Source organism: Cervus canadensis, chromosome 30, assembly GCF_019320065.1.
Source record: "Cervus canadensis isolate Bull #8, Minnesota chromosome 30, ASM1932006v1, whole genome shotgun sequence".
Classification (NCBI taxonomy): Eukaryota; Metazoa; Chordata; class Mammalia; order Artiodactyla; family Cervidae; genus Cervus; species Cervus canadensis.
In genome coordinates this window covers 31,093,881-31,116,571 of record NC_057415.1, presented here as the reverse complement: position 1 = coordinate 31,116,571, position 22,691 = coordinate 31,093,881, and the positions used below count along the sequence as shown (strand labels likewise).

At 44.5% G+C, this 22,691-nt stretch overlaps 1 protein-coding gene across 8 annotated transcripts in view; it reads left to right on the top strand.

Moving 5' to 3' along the window:
- Positions 1-22,691, top strand: part of EPB41L4B (erythrocyte membrane protein band 4.1 like 4B) — a 138,452-nt gene that overhangs the window by 14,638 nt on the left and 101,123 nt on the right. For all 8 annotated transcript variants that reach the window (XM_043453493.1, XM_043453495.1, XM_043453497.1 and 5 more), the window contains exon 2: positions 20,301-20,405. In XM_043453493.1, coding sequence (XP_043309428.1) covers positions 20,301-20,405 — 105 coding nt within the window. The remainder of the gene's footprint in view (positions 1-20,300; positions 20,406-22,691) is intronic.

Genomic DNA, 22,691 nt, shown 5'->3' with positions numbered 1-22,691 from the left:
TGTACCTTTGCTGTTCATTCCCTTTCTTCTTGGCTGATTCTTATCTCATAAGCGTCCAGTTGTCTCTAAGGACCCATCTCAGATGCCAGCTTGTCTGTGAAGCTTGTCCCGACCCGCCACCCTGCTTGTACTGCATAGTATTCCCGCCCATGTTTTGCCTTCTGGGGGACTTAGTACATCCCATGTCATAGTAGTGGTTCATGTAGTAATTTGAGTAATAGTTGTAATTATTTATATTACTTACAAAAAATAATAAATTGACTTACTGTTTTGCAAAGGTTTTTATTTTCAGTTCAGTTGAGTCGCTCAGTCGTGTCCGACTCTTTGTGACCCCATGAACCGCAGCATGCCAGGCCTCCCTGTCCATCACCAACTCCGGAGTTCACCCAGACCCATGTCCATTGAGTCGGTGATGCCATCCAACCATCTCATCCTCTGTTGTCCCCTTCTCCTCCTGCCCCCAATCCTTCCCAGCATCAAGGTCTTTTCAAATGAGTCGGCTCTTTGCATCAGGTGGCCAAAGTACTGGAGTTTCAGCTTCAACATCAGTCCTTCCAATGAACACCCAGGACTGATCTCCTTTAGGATGGACTGGTTGCATCTCATTGCAGTCCAAGGGACTCTCAAGAGTCTTCTCTAACACCACAGTTCAAAAGCATCAATTCTTCGGCATTCAGCTTTCTTCACAGTCCAACTCTCACATCCATACATGACCACTGGAAAAACCATAGTCTTGACTAGATGGACCTTTGTTGAGAAAGTAATGTCTCTGCTTTTCAATATGCTGTCTAGGTTGGTCATAACTTTCCTTCCAAGGAGTAAGCATCTTTTAATTTCATGGCTGCAGTCACCATCTGCAGTGATTTTGGAGCCCAGAAAAATAAAGTCAACCACTGTTTCCCCATCTATTTGCCATGAAGTGATGGGACCAGATGCCATGATCTTAGTTTTCTGAATGTTGAGCTTTAGGCCAACTTTTTCACTCTCCTCTTTCACTTTCATCAAGAGGCTCTTTAGTTCTTCTTCACTTTTGCGATAAGGGTGGTGTCATCTGCATATCTGAGGTTATTGATATTTCTCCCAGCAATCTTGATTCCAGCTTGTGCTTCCTCCAGCCCAGCGTTTCTCATGATGTACTCTGCATATAAGTTAATTATTTTGATGAAATGCAAATAAAGTTTTAACCATTCCACCCACTCACAGTGTTAGGCAACCATTACCACAGTCTAGCTCCAGCGCCTTGTCATGACCCCTGAACCTATTAAGCATTCATCCTCCATTCTCCCCTCTTCCCAGCCTCTGGCAGCCACTAACCCGTTTTCTGTCTCTGTGGATTTGCCAACTCTAGATATTTCATATAAAAGGAGTCATATAGAATGTGTGGCCTTTGGAGTCTGGCTTTCACATAGCATGTTTTCAGAGTAGACTGACCATTTACATTATGATTTAAGCACTTCACATGGCTTAGCTCACTGATTTCTCACAACCCTATGAGTTAGTTAGTTCCTATTAACATCCTCATTTTACAGTATAAGGAGATTGAGGCACAGAGGGTGAGCAGCCTGCTGGAGCACACACAGCACATAAATGATTTTGGAGCCTCCGCTGTCCTGCTTGTGTCTGCTCTGTCTGCTCTTGACCTGGATCTTCAGAGATTACATGTATAAGTTTAACCTACGAAGTTGAATTTGAAGGAGAAAAACAGAATTCAAGACAGAATTAATCTACAGTAAAAGAACAACATGTGATGTAGCTCCAGCAGCAGAAACCTCCAGAGATACCGCTTAAAGGCTGCAGGACAGAATTGGTTGTGGGGGATGGATTCTGCAGTCAAAGTTCTTGGCTTACTTGGAGTGGTTGCTGTTGTTCAGTCATTAAGTTGTGTCCAACTCTTTGCAGCGCCATGGATTGCAGCACGCCAGGCTTCCCTGTTCATCACCAACTCCCGGAGCCTGCTCAAACTCATGTCCGTCAAGTTGGTGATGCCTTCCAACCATCTTATCTTCTGTTGTCCCCTTCTCCTGCCTTCAGTCTTTCCCAGCATCAGGATCTTTTCCAGTGAGTCAGCTCTTCACATCAGGTGGCCAAAGTATTGGAGCTTTAGCTTTAGCATCAGTCCTTCCAATGAATATTCAGCACTGATTTTCTTTAGGATGGACTGGTTTGATCTCCTTGCAGTCCAAGGGACTCTCATGAGTCTTCTCCAGAACCACAATTTGAAAGCATCAGTTCTTCAGCACTCAGCCGCCTTTGTGGTGCAACTCTCACATCCTTATATGGCTACTGGAAAAACCATAGCTTTGACTAGATGGACCTTTGTTGGCAAAGTAATGTCTCTGCTTTTTAATATGCTATCTAGATTGGTCATAGCTTTTCTTCCAGTGCCAGACATAGTTCTGAACACTTCATGTATACTTCCTCAGTTAATTCTCACAAAAACTTTATAAGGGAGCCACTGCCCTATTGCACAGATGAGGAAACATGTGCAGAACAATTTAATGTCCCATCTGTGGCCTTGCCACTAGGGCGTGGTGGACCTGGGAAGTGTGGCTCCAGCATCCGTCATCTGCATCTTTGTTTTTTTAATCTTAATTTTCTGTGTTTGGTTATAACATACCTTTCCTGAAGCATTGAGAACAAAGTAGCCTAGTTGCTTAACTAGGAAGCAAAACAGGGAAAAATAATGAAAATATTGGTTTTATAAAAAAGAAATAGTATCGTGTCATACCAGCTCTGTACTCGAAAGCATGCTGTTTATTTAAAATTTTTTAGGAATTAAATTAAAAAATACCAAATAAAAGTCATATCATACCTCCAATAAGACATCATCACTTCATTTACATTTTGGTGGTATCCCTACCACCTTTTTGCTAATAATGGATAAAAAGTAGTTTCTTTCAACAAAAATTCCATCACACTCCATATACTCTTTTTTTTTTTTTTAATTGTGGGGTAAAATGTGTTCTTAATCATTACACTTTACTTCCTCTTATATTTGGAGAAAAACTTGGGACGATCTGGACCTCACCATGGGAAGGAAGGCAAAATCTTATCTTTGCAGCCAGGGGAGCAGCTGGCCCCTGGTAGAGGAAGGTCTGAAATGACTGTGGTGTGAGATGGCCTCTTACTGGGGATTTATGGTTCATGATAGAGCCGAGGCTGGTCCCAGGTCCTCATATCCTGCTGAGAACACTGGGTCTTCAAGTGTGTGCCCAGCCTTCGTCTCACTTAATCCTTATCTGGTCCACACCACTCAGCAGTGCAGTGCCGTCATCCCCGTTTGGCAGAGGAGATGGCTGAGCCCAGCAAGTTGCATTTGCTCTTTTGACCTGTGGGAGCTCTGCCACCTCATTTCGCTTCTCAGGTCACCTTAGTACCAGGCAGAATGACTTGGGCATATCATCAGAGCCAGAGAGCTGAAGCCTTGTGGGGGTTCGTTGGAGGGAGAGGTCGATTTCCATCTGGGGGGGCTTTGGGGGATGTAGCTGCTGGGGTGATTTTGACTCTGGACAGAGGACTGACCAGCCTCATTGAGGAAGACGTGAGGGAGATGTGCCTGGGAAGCAGAATGCAGCTCAGGAGAGGATGAAGCAGAGTGACTGATGAGAAGGGAGCTAGGACCACTGGACGCTCGGAGTTTGGCTCAGGGCTGGTTGAAGGTGGACAGTCATGAGGCTGTTAGCTGTATCATGGATCCAAACTAGTGTGGTGCTGGTCCTGGGCAGAGGGGCAGATGCAGTGGAGTTCGAGGACATGGAATCCAGTGACTTTGGTGGCTGGATCTAGGAGTAGGGTTGATGGGAAACTGGTTGGCAGGGTTGATAACCTGGGGGTGGAATGGTGATGTGGAGAGGCCTTAATACTGTGCTGGCTGGGTCCTTGGTGTTTTTTTTAAAGTTTGCAAATGTAGTATTTATTTATTTATTTATTTTGCATTTTATTTCTTTAAGAGGACCTCCAAATGGTATAAACTTCCAGGTGCCATAAAGCCTGGATTCACTCCAAGCTGTGTTTTAGTCGAGGCCAGTGTGAGGGCCCAGTGGGATCAGACACCTGGAGAGGAGTGTGGTAAGGCTTTCAACGCAGCTCACATCCACCGGGCCAACTGGGAGGCCGAGACAGAGAGACGCAGATGGTGCCCGCGGTAGGCTTGTGGAAGGCTGTTCCCGGCCAGGCTCCGGGCCCTGTCAGCCCTTGCAGTCCCCGAGCACGGGCGTCAGGGCTCGGTGCCACCGTGGTGCCCGGGAGCAGGGAGGCGGCCCGAGTGCTCGCCCTTCTGCTCTGTTGCCTCCCAACCCTGGGTGGCCTGACATCGTCAAGGAAGAGTGAAGAATAAGAAACACGGGTGTTTATTGAGAGTCTGATCTATGCACAGAACCATGCCGGGGGCCAGGTGGATACAAGACTGAGTCAAGATTGCATCTTTCCTCAAGCAACCGCCCGTTTAGTGGGAAGATGCGTCTTTGGGGTTTGCAGAAAACACTGCAGCTTTACCTGAATGTTCACTGGAAAGGCTGAAACTGAAGCTCCAATACGTTGGCCACCTGATGCGAAGCGCCAACTCATTGGAAAAGACCCCGATGCTGGGAAAGATTGAGGGCAGGAGGAGAAGGGGATGACAGAGGATGAGATGGTTGGATGGCATCACCGACTCAATGGACATGAGTTTGAGCAAACTCTGAGAGACGGTAAACGACAGGGAAGCCTGTTGTGCTGCAGTCCATGGGGTCGCAAAGAGTCAGACATGACTGAGCAACAAACCCACTTGTACCCAGTTTTCTTGCTTAGGAAGGAAGAGCCAGGGCAAGAGACGGGGGAAAAAACAGTGGTCAGCCTTGCTTCTCAGAGGTCACCACAGGTCAGAGCTCTGGGGTGGTGGTTGTCACACATTTAAGGTGCAGAAACCAGTATCTGGAACACGGGACCCAGGCAAGAAAGCAGGATTTGAGTAATTCATTGAAAATCAGAGCTCTGAATCCCAGTGCAGGTTATCTTTATCTCAAATGTTTATCTCAGAGCTTTATAGTTTATCGACATAAGATAGTGTGAGAAAGGTGATAAAGACATGTCTATACAGTGTGGCCCAAAGTGAATTTTAAAACCCTCTTTCTGTCTTCACAGGCATTATGGTGAGGCAAATAAGCCTTGTACAAGAGTACCTTCTGGATGATTCCATTTCTGTGTCACTCCAGAACTGGCAAAACTAATCTGGAGAAGAATCAATTCAGAATGGGTGTTGCTAGGGAGTGAGGACGGCCAGAAATTGACCCGGGAGGGGCACCCAGGATCTGGGGAGATAGAATGTGCGGAATGGTCCAGGGGCATGGGTTGCACAGATGTTTCCATCTGTCAAAATGTGGTAACACAGTAGTTTCCATCTGTCAAGATGGAGCAGCTCAGATTTGCACATTTAAATGTAAGTAAATGTACCACCACCATCCGTGCAAAAAAAGTGTTCAAAAATTAATGGAGGGAATGGGGAGGAAAGAGTAAAGAGAACACTGAATGCTGATCCTGGTCAAACCTGAGTGACAGGTGTTTTGGGGCGTGCATGCACAACTGAGTCGCTTCAGTTGTGTCCAACTCTTGGTGACCCCATGGACTGTAGGCCACCAGGCTCCTCTGTCCATGGAATTCTCCAGGCAAGCATACTGGAGTGGGTTGCCATGCCCTCCTCCAGGGGATCTTTCCTACCCAGGGATCGAACCTGCCTCTCTTACATCTTGGGCATTGGCAAGCAGGTTCTTTACCGCTACCACCACCTGGGAAGCTCACATGTATTGATAAAGACCCTGAAAAAGGGTTTTAAAAGTCGGGGCACGCTAGGCAATCTTTGTTGATTCCTCCCCCTTCCAGGAATCCGGCCCATTTGGTGTCCTCTGGGGAAAATGCCAGTCTCGTGGGCACGGGATTTGGTCCCAGTCGCCCTGGCTGTGGGTCTCCAGGCAAGCTCTCCCTCTCCCTTGTTGGTGGCTGTGAACTTTGGCTTCCTTCCCCTGGCACCTGCCACCTCCCCTGTCCTTTTGTCCCCTGTCCATTTGCTCGGGGGAACAGACCCTCCCCTTTGTGACTTTGACCTTCCCACTCCACCCACACTTGGGGCTTCTTATCTGGGGCTCCTCCCTTGGCGAGTCCTTCTCAGCCGTGAGTGAATCCACAAAGGCGCGTTCACTTGGGCCTCATTTCTCTTCCACTTAGGGCTGTAAGGCCCACCGGTGTGCCTTTGCTCAGCCATCAGGATCGTGGATTGGAGGGGCACGGGCCCCACGTGGCTGTAGAGGAATACAGACCCTGCACTTCCGTTTGCGTCTAGAGCTGCAAGATGGGCGCAGCCAGCCTGCAGCCCCTGTGGGAGGGAGGGAGAGAGGGGGATTGGAAGACAAGCTCAGGACTTCCAGGAGCTGGGAACGGTTCTGTCTTTTGACCTGGGCGGTGGCTGCCTAGTCATGGTCACTTCCGATCATTCCTAGCATGGTACACATGTGACCTGTGTAGTTTTGTCTGCGTGTGTCATGCTCCAATTAAAAAGTAGACTAAAGGTCTGTACAAGGCTTTAAAAAATTTCCACATTTCACATAAAGGAATTTCGATTTTGTAGCTTTCTTGCGCAACTGGAAAGTCTGATAGCACGGTCTGACTTCTCATAGAGCAGCAGTTGACTAGATCTGTGTGGTGAGTGCCCCCAGTTCACTTGTGAGCACTGTCCAGCAGGAACCTGCTGGCCTGGCTGGCACCTGCATAACCCTGTACAGATTTTCCTCCTGCCCCTATCGTAACTCCCTAGGTCCCTGAGAAGGTATAAGGGTTGAGGTTTAATGCCTGGTTTAGAGACAGTCTTGGAGAAAAATCTTTTGACACAGATTTGAAGTCCTCGGTCACTGAGGTCTTCTCTTGCGTGTGAAGTCATCCTAGGTGATTAGTTCTGGTTGAACTGGGAGATGTTGGGGTTAGCTATGACCAGTCCATAGCAGTGAGAGATGATGAGGAGTTGCTGTATTTGTGTGTGTGTGTGTGTTTAGTCACTAAGTCATGTCAGATTCTTTGTGACCCCATGGACTGTAGCCCATCAGGCTCCTCTGTCCTTGGGATTCTCCAGGCAAGAATTCTGGATTGGATTGCCATCCTCTTTTCCAGGGGATCTGCGTGACCCAGGGATCGAACCCGAGTCTCTTACATTGCAGGCGGCTTCTTTACCACTGAGCCACCAGGGAATACCTCTGTATTTGTGTGTTCTGTAGATAATTTCCTATTTGTGTCTTCTACTTTAAAGTAACATTCCATAATACTACATACTTTTTTAATAGTTCATACTTTTTTTTTTTTACCATGTTTGATATTCATTATTTACTGCTTTTAAAAATGCATCTGTGATTGGGACATTTTTCCTGGTTCATGGGTAAGGAGAGGCTCGCTTTCTGTGTGGTGAACTTGCAGCCAAGAATCTTCCCACCACGGCTCACACTAAACACAGACCACTCACCTCATAATAATCTTGACAATGCCATTCCTGCAAATCCAGACCCAGGGAGTGCCCGTAGGCATCACGCCCTCCTTTTCTTCTTCTGAATGTGTCATTCTCTGCCTTCTTCTTCCAGGAGACTTTTTTTTTAAGACTACTGACTCATCAAAGGAAAAAGAGAGAGAGAAGAATGAAAAATCAAAGGCCACCTGTAACAAGACAGCTTTATTTTATACCCCTCCATCAGGGACATGGATGATGGTGCCTCAGTTGTAGTTTTATGACCCTAACAGTCTCGCTCACCAGAGACAAGGTTAAAAGTTTTATGTGCTTTTCCACTCATTAACCTGTTTTGAAAATCTTCCGAGTGCACCGAGCTGAGTAAATTAAGGCCTGGAATTCTGTGCCTCGGTTGGTGTGATCACTGAAAGTGCTAAAGTGGTGGTCGCTGAGTTGCGTCCCACTCTTTGTGAACTCATTGACTGCAGCACGCCAGGCTTCCCTGCTCCTCACCACCATCTGGAGTTTGCTTGAGCCAGATTGAAAATTGGTCCTAACTTGAATCTCCCTGTATTGCTCGGCTTGGGCTGCCGTAAACAAAGTACCATGGTCTCGGTGGCTTGAACAATAGAAATTCATCTTTTCATGGTTCTAGAGGCTGGAAGTCTCTAGAATCAAGAATCAAGGTGCCGGCAGTCAGGCCTCTCTCCTTGCCTTGTGGACGGCCGCCCTCTTGCTGCCCCATCTCCTCCTGTCTTCCGGTGGTATTTCTATATGCAGCCTCGATGTCTGTGTGTGTGACCCCTGTTTATAAGGACAGTCAGATAGGATAGGGTACGTGCTAATGAACTCATTTTAACTTAATTACCTCTTCTCCAGTTACAGCCACGTTGGGAAGCATTGGAGGGTTAAGGCTTCAACATATGAATCTGGGGGGGACATAGTTCATCTTCTGATACTCCCCAGTCACTCCACCTTGTAAAGCTCATCTTCCACAAGTTGACAGGCCACCTAGAATGAAGTCTGCCTCCACGGACCTGCCCTATGGGTGAACCCTGGGGCCAAGCCCAGTTAAATTCATCATTTCGTTTCTTGCCATCCTCAAACATTCCTACCAGGTAAGACATTTCTGACACTGGTCTCAGCCTAAGCTGAGGACCAGGGCTGGGACTCAGATCCCTGCCACACTGATCCCAGAGTCTATGCTGTCAGCCACTGCATCATGGGGTGTGTTGCGACACCCAGAACTTTCAGCCCTGTAAAGGGCTCCAAGGAGAGAAGGGGGGCAGTCGTTACAGGACCCAGTAATTGAGGGAATGATGCGAGGTAGCACCGACCTGCCTCACTCTGCAAATTTAGTTGCGTTCCTAAGTTGCAGGATCGGTGGGGGCAGTCGTCCACCCAAAATTAGTTCTTTCTGTTCATGTTTCTTGGCTGGGTTTCCTGGGAATTCATTGCATATTTATTTATGTGGAGTTATTTGCTTTTAGAATCACATGGATGGGGAATCTGCAATCTGGCTGCAAAAAGTGATTTGGCAATTTATTTTCAGGGCTGCCCTTCTTCCAGCAGCTTGTTTCAGACTCAACCTCTGGCACAAAGGCATCCATCATTTTAATTGCATGTTACTGTTTGGCCAGGCACAAATTTGTTTCATTTTCTTTTCCTTTCTCCTGTGGTTTCTTTCTTCTCCCCACCCCCCCCCCCACCCCTTTACTGATTCACCATTTTAAAAAGCCAAAAATATTTGCCCAAACCAGTCACTTTTTATAGCCAAGAAGCTTTTAACACTGAAATTTTTGGTATTGCCTATTTGATCTCTAACCTTTCCATAGCAGAAATGCTAGGCTGGTTTTTTTTTTGTTTCCTATTCAGGTAACATAATGCATTTGTCTCAAGATAGTTCTGAGGAAGAAAATTGTATTGGTCTCAGGGTCAGAAGGCTAGTGTTCTATTCTTGGCTTTGCACTGGCTGCCTGGCAACATGACCTATGTCTGGCCTCGTTTTTCCCCATCTGTAAAATGAGGAACTTGAATGTGTTGATTTCTGAGCCATCTCTGCGTCTTACTTGGTAACTTGGATGCCTAGTAGGGCCTGTGTGGGACCCTGGTCACGTGGCCAGACACCTTCCAACCCTCTACTTCTTTGCAGTTTGTGAAGTTTTCATTAAGTTTTTATTATGGAAAATTTCAAATATACAAGTTGAGACAATAGTATGATGAAACTATCTTGTATATAGCACCCATATTTTATTATTTCTCTGGAGTATTTTCAAGCAACTCTGAGACAACTTTGTATCATTTAGCCTGTTAATACCTAAATGGGTGTCTCTCTCTCTTTCTACATGTCTACCATCTGTTACCACACTCAACAAAAGGAACAATGATTCTTCAATGTTGTCTGATACCGAGTCCTTGTTTACTTTTCCTCCAGCATCTCAAAAACCTTTTTGTGGTTGGTGGTTGGCATGTTTGAATCAGGAGCCAAGTACAGACAACACATTGCATTTGGTAAATAATGTCTTTTAAGTCTCTTTGAATCCCTAACAGTCCTCTCCCCCATCTACAGTGCAATTTATTGAGTTCTTAATACAGTGTTGGTGAAGGCAGCTTCAATCATTCCAGCCCTTGATTTTAATATCTTTTTCCTAAACAGTTAGTGACCTTCAAAGAGTAGTTTTTCAGTTTGTTTACCCCCCCCTTTTTTTTTTAGACTCAATATATTTATTCTAATTCCTTGTCTCCAAGCAGATGGTACCTGAGTTAACATCACAGTAAGGATTCCTAAGAAACAGTTTTTAAAGTTATGGAAAAATTTTTTGCATGCTAAATCTTTTATGTACACACACATGCCACGCACACATGTTATATCTGTGTATTTGCATGGTTTTCTTTCTGATTATCTAATTACATAACAAATTCCCCAGTGCTCAGTGGTTTAAAGCATCCCCGTTTATCATAGTTCATGGATTCTGTTGGTCAAGAACCCATTGAAGTGGGGCCAGGCTGAGATTTTCTTTTGCTCCTCGTGTCATGGACCAGGTCACCCAGGAGGACTTAGTTGCAAGATTGACTAGTGTGGGCGGTTCGCGGTGGCTGCGCTCACATGTCTGGCACCTTGGCAGGGATGGCTGGAGGCTGGACTCAGCTGGGACAGTTGATAGGAACATCTGTTCACGGCCTCTTCAGCGTGCTAGTCTTAGGGTAGTTGGATTTTTCACATGGTAGTTGGCTTTTCCCACAGAACAAGTGTCCCTAGAGAACTGTTACGCACCTTGGAAATGACAAAATATCACTAATAGCATATTCTATTTGGTTGTAGCAGCACCAGGCTCTTCCAGATGCAAGGGAAAAGGAGAAAAACTTGACAGCCCTGTTTGTAAGTTCCACCAGTTTAAAAAGATCAATGTGAAAATTAGCACGATTGGTACTTGCCACCTGGGACCTTTCAAGTCCCCCATGTACTTGCTTCTCTTTCAATGTAAGGTGGAGGGCACTAAGCTGACCTGCCTTAGAGGTCATTCAGGGCAGTCTCCTGCCCCCGATCCAATTCTCTAGAGCTTTGTGTGGACTCAGTTGGGCCAAGAGCACTGTGACTGGTTCATGATTCACCTTGCTTAATAATAAAGGTGAGGAGAGTCTCCCAATCCAGAATTCTAAGAGTAATTTGTCCAGTGGACCTTGGTGTTAGGAGGTTGTCTGATATTTTTGTCCCTGTCAGTTGAGGATCACATATTAAGTGTGTGCTCAGTTGCTAAGTCATGTCTGACTCTTTGTGACCCCACGGACAGTAGCCCACCAGGCTCCTCTGTCTGTGGGATTCTCCAGGCAAGAATACTGGAGTGGGTTGCCATGTGCTCCTCCAGGGGATCTTCCTGACCCAGGGATTGAACCCTGTCTCCTGTATTGGCAAATGGATTCTTTACCACTGAGCCAACAGGGAAGCCTGGGCCTGATAGTTCAGTTCAGTCGCTCAGTCGTGTCTGACTCTTTGTGACCCCATGGACTGCATCATGCCAGGCCTCCCTGTCCATCACCAACTCCCGGAGTTTACTCAAACTCATGTCCATTGAGTCGGTGATGCCATCCAACCATCACATCCTCTGTCGTCCCCCTCTCCTCTCGTCTTCAATCTTTCCCAGCATCAGGGTCTTTTCAGATGAGTCAGCTCTTTGCATCAGATGGCCAAAGTATCGGAGTTTCAGCTTCAACATCAGTCCTTCCAATGAACATTCAGGAGTAATTTCCTTTAGGATGGACTGGTTGGATCTCCTTGCAGTCCAAGAGACTCTCAAGAGGCCTGATGGTAGGCCTGATAGTAGTTACTCAAGAGGCCTGATAGTAGTTACCCCCAAATTAAAGAGTATTCAACCTGTGTTGTTTTAGGGTGTTTTACTGAGAGGGGGAGGTGTAATATTTGAAGTGTCAGGTGAAACCAATTTTTAGGGCTGCCAGGATCAAGTAATTTTAGTGTCCAGGCTTTATTCAGTGCTTTGAGGAGTAAAGGTGAAGGTCTCTCTTCAGCTGACCACTGAGTCACATGTTGTAGGCATGCTTAGAAGCAGTGATAGGGAGGCAGAAACTGAGGTCATCAGAAGGTGTTAGGTGTTCCACACTGATTGCAAGAAGGTTCGTAGGATCATGGCTGTTGGGGCCATTTAATTCTCACAGCAGAAACAAATGAGAGCTTTGACTGTCTGCCCAAAGATGGTTTATCAGCCTGGAACCAGCTGATCGACAGGTAATAAGGGAGCACAGTCTCAGTGTTTTAAATTGATCGCTCCATCTCTGGAAGCTATTGTGGCGGTGCTCTGTGCAGGAACTGTTAAGCCAATGATTTACCCGCCCAGGCCTCGTGTCCCACGTGGAGAGCCCTGCACCCCTGGTTGGAAGAGAACTCCATCCACACTGCTTCCTTTCACTGACTTGCACACCAAAACACTTTCTTCTAAGACTGTTCTTACTTCCTTGTTGACCAAAATTAAGGGCAGTGGTTGCTTCCTCCGATTTCTAAGAGGTGGTTAGCCAGGCAGGTCAGGAAATTAGTAACACATACTCTGTTTTACCAAAATTGAATTTCCAGGAGCTGCCCAGACTCTTGGTGTCCCCCACAGACAGTACCTTGGCTTCTGGGTTAGTGTGTGAGTGAATCAACTACTTTCCATTCTGCCCCAACTTCCCTGCCTCCAAACAGAATGGGAATTGCCCCCCACCTCCCACCAGGAGGCCTGCTGGTGTTTGATCTTGTGGCCCTGTCTCCCAGCTGTAGCCAAGACCGTGCACGAAGCATGCTTTCTGCAGCCGTGTGTTGAATTGGGCTTAAGAAATATTTCTTCTTTGCTGGCTGGACACGTTGCATGTGTTTGGAGCCAAAGAGGTGAATGAACTGACTGGAGAAGTAGTGGGATGAGATGGAAGGAACTCTGTCCTAGGAATCCAGAAGGCTGGGTTCTGATTCTTGGCCTGCCACTTGTGAGCAGTAGGAATTTGGTCATGTTGATCTCTCTGAGGCTCAGGCTCTTTCTTTGTAAACTGGGGTCATGGAACCTTGGTAAACATGGAAGCCTTCTTCAACTGGCAGGTGGAATTTATAAGCTCGACAACCTGGCCTTCAGTCCAGCAGATTAGGGATCCTCTGCATTGTCTTTGCATCAGTAGATTTCAGTTTTGAGTCACCAGATCTTGCTGATGGCTGAGCTGCTGTTTCTCACTTAGGATGAAATTTCAAGGTAACTTTATTAGGTAATTTCAGATATTTGTGTTTATGACATCCTGGTGTGAACAGTGTATATTTCTTTCTTTCTTTTTTTTTAACAGTGTATATTTCTTTGTGATGACTTAGTAGTGATGGCAGTGGGACCATAGACCCCTGGCCCCTCTGTGTACACATGCAGGTTCAGAGAAAAGTAGCAAGTTATCAAGTCTGGGGGTAAGGGTAGGAAGTAGTAACTAACCATGAAATTAGCACTTCCTAAAGGCAGTTGAAAGATGCCTTGAGGCAGGTACCTTCTGGGAACCAATGGCCAGGAAGACGACTGGTGAGAACAGTTCGAGTCCTGAGAGCTGTTTAAACAAGGGGTGGTTAAAGGAAGGAGTTGATCTCTAAGAACTAACATGGGTCTACTCAAAATCCCAAAGCCAGGCTAGCCTCTTTTCCTTTCAATGGGATTACTAGATCATGTATTTGTTCAGTTCAGTCACTCAGTCGTGTCCGACTCTGCGATCCCATGGACTACAGCACGTCAGGCTTCCTTGCCTATCATCAACTCCCGGAGCTTGCTTAAACTCATGTGCATCGAGTTGTTGATGCCATCCAACCATCTCATCCTCTGTCGTCCCCTTCTCCTCCTGCTTTTAATCTTTCCCAGCATCAGGGTCGTTTTCAATGAGTCAATTCTTTGCATCAGGTGGCCAGAGTATTGGAGTTTCAGCTTCAGCATCAGTCCTTCCAGTGAATATTCAGGACTGATTTCCTTTAGGATTGACTGGTTTGATCTCCCTGCAGTCCAAGGGACTCTCAAGAGTTTTCTCCAACACCACAGTTCAAAAGCATGCATTCTTTGGCGCTTGGTTTTCTTTATAGTCCAACTCTCACATCCATACATGACTACTGGAAAAACCATAGCTTTGTTTAGATGGACCTTTGTCGGTACTTGTTCAGCATTTGGCAAAAAAAAACACATTGTGTTATTCCTGTGGACATGTGAGAGAAATAAGGTTTGGATGAAAGTGATAGTTAATTCCTTTGTGTGTATAGGACACTGCAGTTGACAGCGGATGCTTGTTTGCTTTCTTTTTTATTAATGCAGTGACTTAGCAGGGTGGATAGGGTAGAGGAGAGCACCCATTTTTCAGATGGAGAAGCTGGGACTCGGCATGGGAGTTGCCTAAAGTCAAGTCATATTTCTAGAAAAGAAATCGAGCTGGTTTTCCAACCCAACATTTTGGCCTCTAAGAGTCCCAGGGTGTGGCTCCACCTTGGGACAACGGTGTGTGTTTATAACCAGTTTGAGGCCACCATCAGATGGTCACCTTAATACTTAGAGCTAAAGAAAGACTCTACCCCTACTCCCACCCTCTCCTCCACCTCCGCCCTCTGTCCCTCTGTGCTTATCAAGTTTCCATATATTATAAAACATAAGGTCAATAATTGATAACTGGAGTGATAACCTTGGACCACTCAAGGAACTCTTGCTGTGGCCCACAGATGGGGTGATGTGGCCTGAGCTGTAATGGAGAGGAAAGAGAGAGCCTTCCGAAGATGGGTGCAGAGGGACTTGCCCTCTGATGAATGTGGAGCCAGTGGATGGAGGGGAGAGAGCCTTGTGTGCCTCCAAGGCCCCTGAAATCCTTTCTCTGCCCAGATGGCATGCTTTCCACCACCTAGGATGTACACGCTTGACTGGCAGTCTCACACACAGCTTATTTCCTCCTTTCAAGCCTACCTGGGATGCACAGCATTGGATGCTGTGGAGACTAATGAGAGTTGGATGGCTGGCCTTCTGTCTTTGTTCTTCCAGGACCACTGTTGGCTTATTACATTGCACGTGGGTCAGGCTGCAGTGAGACGTTGCCCGTTGCATCTTATCTGAGAGGGTCAGGCTGGTTCATTTATCTGCGGGACAGTTAAGACATCAGCTGTCCAGCAGTCTTCCTTATCGGGACCTTGGCTGGGAACCAGCAGATAGACTAAATCGGAACCTCTGACTGGCCAGCAAAGGTATCACAATGTCCATACCTTTCCCTGCTGGCTGCCTGCCTGACCCTGTCTTTAGCTGGCAAGCCGGTACCCTTATTTTACATAGTTTTAATGTGCATGGTTATTTTTAGCTCCTGTCAGATCAGAAAGAGCTGCTATAGAGAGACACTCTCTCCAAACCACTAGTTGCTGGTCCTTGTGAAAAGTGATGTGTTGAGATGGGAGGCAGAAAAACTAGGTGATGTGGATGAAAGAACTCAAGGGTAGAGCTCTCTAGATCCTGCTGTGTTTGGGGGCAACTCTCCATACGTGTCTTATAGTTGGATTTCAAGATGGTGATCAGGACTTTGAAAGATTTTACACTGAGTATATTCAGCTTGGGAAGGCAGGGAGATAAAGTAGTACTGTGACCCATGGGCTCGGGTCTTAAGCTTTTTAGGCTGACTTGGTTCCCCAAGAAGAATTTGTTCTTCTGTAGTTTCCTGTAGCTGCTCCTTCCAGACTTTGTGACCCTGGTGTACCCCATTGCCTGGAAGAGTGACTGGCATTTGATGAGCAGTTGATAAACATTTGTTGAATGAGTGAGTGAATGAATTCATAACATAGAGGGCGACTTAGTTAACGATGAGGCAACAGGATCAGCTTCTAGTCTTGTCACATTAACTGATCTCCTTGTGTAATCACTTGATAGCACTTCATGTAATAGCCACAAAATTGTGTTTAGGTAAATGGCCTTGGAAGTACAGGACAGTTCCCTAGATACTTGTTCATGGAAAACTTAATTTGAAAAGATTTTAATGAGTGTATTGTCATTTTTAGGTCTGCTGCTTGGGAAATATCAGTCTGTTCTTTGTGCTTTAGCATGGCCCCTCCAGAAGATCCATTTCATGGCCCTAGACCCTACACATGCCCCATCCATCCATCCATCTTGTCCATCCATCCTCTCTGGGAGGAGTGAGCGATAGTTGATTCAAGTGCTGTGGTCTTGATCCTCCTGTCTTCAGCCCCCTGGGACCTCTGTTTCAAGGACCTTTCTATTCATTCCAGCCCTCATAATTTCATCAGACTCTTTTTAGACCCAGTAAGGGCCACTGGGAATTCCCTCTTCCAGCAGAAGAGACCAAAGAGTGTACTTGTTCGGGAGGTGAGTGGGGGAAATGTTTATAGGTGAGTAAAAATGGTACATATTACCCTCCAGACTCTGCTGTCTGCCACCTCCATGTCCAGCCTGAGTGAGGGTCTACCAGTAAGAGGAGCCCATCTTACATTGGCAGAAGGACCCACTACCCCTAGAAAGGTTATTTTCCCAACCACCACCTTGAGCTACTTCTAAATTAAGAGCCATTTTAGAAAGACATCAGAAAAATAAAATTTGGAATGACCTAGACAAAGACTTTGGCTAACCCCCCTCATTTTACATTTGCAGAACTGTGCTTTTTTGAATTCAGACCCTGGGAGTGTTAAAATTATGTACCTGGATGGTAAACCCTGAACCCAAAGACCCAGGTGGGGAGTAGGTTGGATTTGGGGTCAGTTGAGTTTTAGTTGCCCTGTATATTCAGGGGACCATGGCCAGGTCTGATTCGCAGCCATGGGGGGAAGTCGAGGGTGGCCATATGGATTGGGGGAGATTATGAATTGCTTTAAGGTTGCAATTAGTGGTGCATCTGGGACTAGAAGTCTCTTGCTTACTCGCAGCCCAGTTGTTTCTGCCATATCCTGCTGCTAAAGCTTTACTCTGACTAGTTCTTTCCCGCTAGGAAACCTGCTAATGAAGCCTTGGCACCGTGCTAATAGGTGTTGCATGGGGCCGGTAGCACTGGATAGTAATTGGAAAAAATACCTGCAGAGAATGGATTGTTATGGGCAAGGAGGAAGAGTGCCAGAATTGTGATTTTTTTTTTTTAACTTTGTATTTGTTGCCTAACAACTGCCAAAAGATCAGTGTTAAGGAAAACTTGGGAAATAAACCATCCATCGTGTCTCCATGCTTATCGCAACTGTTGTAATTTTTGCCACTCTCCTGTTTTTATCAAGTAGTCCATGTGCAGTACATACATAGATTTATGTAGCTGGAATCGCAGTTTTCTGTTCCCTTGTGCTCTGTTTAGTGAACGTTTGTCGTAAGAATTTTCCATAGTTCTGTCTCATCATCATTCTCTTTTGTAACAGCCGAATAGTATTCTTACGTGCTGGTGGGCCCCAGTGCTGTGTTCTGCTATTGGAATTTTGATTGTTTCTCCTTTTTGCCCGCCCCCAGTCCCGCCCTATTTCTCCACTAGATTCATTTACAGAGAATGTCACTGCATGTCGAGCCTCCTGGAATCTTGTGTTGAATTGTTGCTTTCAGAGGAGTATTTCCGGGAAGGAAGGAGACTGTAATTCATTGATGAAGTTTTTATTTTATTTTTTTAAAACTTTTTGTTATCGCTGTTATTTATATAACACAAATAGAGACGTACAAAGGAAACAAAGGTACAGTTTAATGAGCTTCTAGAAAGTAGACAGACACCCAGGTACCATCACCCACATCAAAAGCCGGAACCCTGCCAGCCAGCCGGAAGTCCACGGTTGTTGCCTCCTCCCAGCCCCATGCCCCACCCCAGGAGCAACACCTACCCTGACTTTATTGTAATCACTTCTCTACTGTCTTTCTAAGTTTGCTCACCCAAGTGTGCATCCTTGGATACTGCAAGTTAAGCTTGGCTGTTTACAAATATCTTTTAAATCTCTTTCAATCTGTACGTGTCCTCTCTATCTCTTCTCTCCCCTATGTTCTGCTTGTTGAGGAAACTGGGTCATTCGTCCTGAGGAGTTTCTAGAATTTCCCACAGGCTGGATCTTGCCAATTGTGGTTCTTTGTAGTTTAGAACATTCCTCTGCATTTCCTACAGTTGGATCTAGTGGTTTAACCACTCCCCAGGTAGATTTCTTTTTTTTTTTTTCCTGTGGAAAGAGGTGTGGGGGAGCAAGATCATACCTTGGGTGGTCGGATGTTTTTCACCTGGTTATCTGTCTCCTGTGCAATGTTAGTAGCTACTGGCATCCAATACTTAGAGCCTGCCATTCATTAGAAGCTACAAAATTGTGTTATCACAGTTTTGTTATTCTTTCTTCATTTATTTGCTGGAATACTGCTCTAAAGAAAAACTCTGGCTCTCTGCTATTTTTAGTAGTTTATTTATAGAGATTCACATACCGTACATTCACCTATCTGAAACATATGAATTTAGTGGGTTTTAGTATATTCATAGAGTTGCACGTCTATGACCATGGTCAATTTTAGAACACTTCATTAACCAACCCCCCCAAATCTTGTTTATCTTTGCTGTCACCCCATACACCTGGCAGTCCTAAGCAGTTACTAATTATCAATATAATTTCTGTCTCTAGACTTAATGTTCTGGACATCTCAAATAATATGTGGACATCTCAATAATTACTTATAACCAGGTTCTTTCACTTAGTATAATGTTTTCAGAGTCCATCAGTGTTGTAGCGTGTATCAGAACTTTATTCCTTTTTATGGCCAAATAATATTTCATTGTATGGATATGCTACATTTTGTTTATCCATTCATTAATTGATATACATTCAGGTTGCTTCCACTTTGGGGCTATTATAAATAATGCTGCTGTGAACATTTTTGTACCAGTTTCTGTGTGAGCATAATGTTTTCATTTTTCCTTGGATATTTACCTAGAAGTGGAATTGCTGGGTCAAATAGTAACTCTATGTTTAACTGTTTAAGAAGTTTCCAGGCTTCTTTTCTAAATTAGCTACACAATTTGACATTCCCATCAGCAATATAAGAGGGTTCCAATTTTTCCAACATTGATTATCTGTCTTTTTTTGTTATAGCCCTCCGAGTGGGTGTAAAGTGTCTAATTGTGGTTGTGATTTGCACTTCCCTGATGACTGATGATGTTGAGCATCTTTTGATATGCCTGTTGGCTGTTCATCTCCCTTAGGTGAACTATCTCTCTCTCTCTCTCCCTCTCTCTCTCTGTGTGCTCTGTCACTTGGTCAGGTCTGATTCTTTGAGACCCCCTTGTAGCCTGCCAGGCTCCTCTGTCCATGGGATTCTCCAGGCAAGAATACTGGAGTGGGTTGCCATTTCCTTCTCCAGGGGATCTTCCCAATCCAGGGGCCGAACCCCCATCTCCAGCACTGCAGGCGGCTTCTTTACCACTGTGCCACCCAGGAAACCCTCATCTCTATATATCCTTGACCTGTGTTTAAATTTGTCTTTTTATTATTGAGTTGTAATAATTCTTTATGTGTTCTAGAGAAGTCCCTTATCAGAAGTATGCTTTGTAAAATTTTCTTCCATTCTGGATTGTCTTTTTTATTTTCTTGATATCTTGATGTTCTTTGAAGCATAAAAGTTTTACATTTTGATGATGTCCAGTTTGTTTTTTCTTTTGTTGCTTGTGCCTTTGGTATCTTACCTAAGAAACTTTTGCCTAATCCAGGGTCATGAAGATTTGCATGTATGTTTTATTCTGAGTTTTATAGTTTTAACTCTTACATTTAGGTCTTTGATTCATTTTCAGTTAATTTTTGTATATGCTGTCATCTACTCTTTGGTTTGTCTTTCCTGGTGGCTCAGTGGAAAGGAATCTGCCTGCAGTGCAGGAGATGAGGGTTTGATTCCTGGGTTGGGAAGAACCCCTGGAGAAGTAAATGGCAACCCATTCTAGTATTCTTGGCTGGGAAATCCCATGGAGAGGGGAGCCTGGCAGGCTGCAGTCCACGGGGTCGCAAAAGAGTGGGACGTGTCTTAGCGACTAAACAACAGCAACTCTTTGGTTTCCTAGTGCTCCAGCTAAAGGCAGGATCAATGCTTGACTTTTTTTTTATTTATTTACTAAGCATTTATCATAATAAGGTGTTGGTTCCCTAATCATCCTATAAAGTAGTAGTTTGGTGGGATTTTCTTGTCATCATGTATGCTTTAGATTTAATCATGAGTTTGTATTATAATAAAAAAAAATTGCATTTAAACAAATTTGTGTACTCTGACACATAAGTGTATGGTAAAGAGAGGAAAGTGATTTTGTTGTTTGGTTTTTTTTAAAAAAAATCTTGTTTCTTATCCACTGTCACCTCCTAAAATTTCATCTACCCTTTATCTTCCAGAAACATGCCAAAGGCCAGGATTTGTTTGATCAGATTGTGTATCACTTAGACCTGGTGGAAACAGATTACTTTGGCCTCCAGTTCCTCGACTCTGCCCAGGTTCCGGTAAGTATTCCTTTGATTCCTTACATGATGGACTGGGTAATCACAGGTCCATGGTTACTAGAAATTGGTAGAGAAAGATAGGAGTAAAACTGCAATACTGTTGGGGTGAAGAGCCTTGGGATGGAGATGCTGGCGCCCACGTGAGGTGATGCATCCATGACGCCCCACCCCGGAGGTGTCCAGTATCTTGTTGCACGTGGGGAGATGCTAGGGAGACATTTCCAAGCACGAGGATGCAGTGGAGGCACATCTCTAGAGGAGGTAGAAAGAAATCTCATTATAAGAATTCTTCTGGGGATGCTGTGTGTATTTTTAACTAGCAGAAGAGGCTGTGCCACCCTCTTCTCGTGGACTCTTGCCAGGTGTAGAGAGCAGGTGCTGGGAACACAGCTGAATCGCAGCCAGACTTAGTGGACTCTGGCGCCGGGTGGTCCGAGCAGGTCTTGGCATCGCTCGAGAGCCATCTTGCAGGCTCCAGGAGGTTGTGTTTGGTCAGCAAAGACTTCCCTCACTTTGCCTGAGACAGAACTGTCCATAGTGGAGGTGCCTGAGTAAGTGAACTCAACACAGCTCAGAACCACTCTTTTATTTATTTCTTTATCTATTTTATAACTGACCTACAGTCCTATATTAGTTCCTGTTACACAAGATGGTAGTTCGATATTTCTGTACATTTGTAAATGATCACCACAATAAGCCTATTTACAACCTGTTGCCATACAAAAATGTTACATAGTTACTGACTATATTCTCCTTGCTGTACATTTCAGACTTGTGACTCATTTATTTTGCAACTACTGGATGTTTGTACCTCTTAATCACCTTCACCTATTTTTTTCTCCTTCCTTCCCTCCTGGCAACCACCTGTTTGTCCTCTGTATCTATAATTCTGTTTCTATTTTGTAATGTTTGTTCATTTGTTTCTTAGACTCCACACATAAGTGATATCATACCATATTTGTCTTTCACTGTCTGATTGATTTCACTTAGCATAATACCCTCTAGATCCATTCACGTTGTCACAAATGGCAAGATGTCATTATTTTTTATGGCTGAGTAGTATTCTGACATGTATGTTTAGATACCGCATCTTCTTGATCCATTCATCTATTGATGGGCACTTGGGTTGCTTGCATATCTTAGCTACTATAAATAACAGTGCAATGAGCGTAAGAGCACGTATATCTTTGCTCATTAGTGTTTTTGTTTTCTCTGGATAAATATACAGGAGTGGAAGTGCTCGATCATAGAGTAGTTCTGTTTTTAATTTTTTGAGGACTCTCCATACTCTTTTCCATAGTGGCTGCATCAGTTTACATTCCCACCAATAAACAGTTCACGAGGGGTCCCTATTCTCCATATCCTCGCCAATACTTGTTTTTGGTTGTGTTTTTGATAATAGCCATTCTGACAGGTGTGAGGTGATGGGTCCCTCATTGTGGTTTAGATTTGCATTTTCCTGATAGTGATGTTGATCATCTTTTCATGTTTTCTGTTGGCGATCTGTGTCTCTACTTTGGAAAAATGTCTATTCAGATCTTCTACCCATTTCTAAATAGGATCGTGTGGATATTTTTGATGTTGAGTTGTAGGAGATCTTCTTGTATTTTGGACATTAATCCCTTATCAGATATGTCGCTTGTAAAGATCTTCTCCCATTCAGTAGGTGGTGTTTTTATTTTGCTGATAGTTATCTTTATGGTGTAAAAGCTTTTTAGTTTGGTATAGTTGCATTCATTTTTTTTTGTTTCCCTTGCCTAAGGAGACATATTAAAAAAAATACTACTAAGATTATTGTCAAAGAGCATACTGCCTATGTTTTCTTCTGGAAGTTTTATGATTTCAGGCCTGATATTTAAGTCTTTAATCCATTTTGAATTTATTTTTGTATGTGGTATGAGATAGAAGTTGTTTGATTCTTCTACCTATAGCTGTACAGATCTCCCAACACCATTTATTGAAGAGGCTGTCTTTGCTGCATTTTATATTCTTGCCTTCTTTGTTGTTGATTAATTGATCATATAAATGTGAGTTCATTTCTGGGCTCTCTGTTCCATTGAGCTATGTGTCCGTACTAGACTGTTTTGATTATTGTAGCTTTGTAGTATAGTTTGAAATCAAGGAATGTCATACTGTCAGCTTTATTCTTTTAAAAAGCAAGAAAGACTTCAGAGTTTCCATTCCCAGTAGAATCTAGCTTTGGGTTTCAAAAAGAATTTATTCAGCAATCTAAAATATTTACTGAGTGCATGTTGTGCACTAGGTCCTGTTCTAAGCAGTGGATAA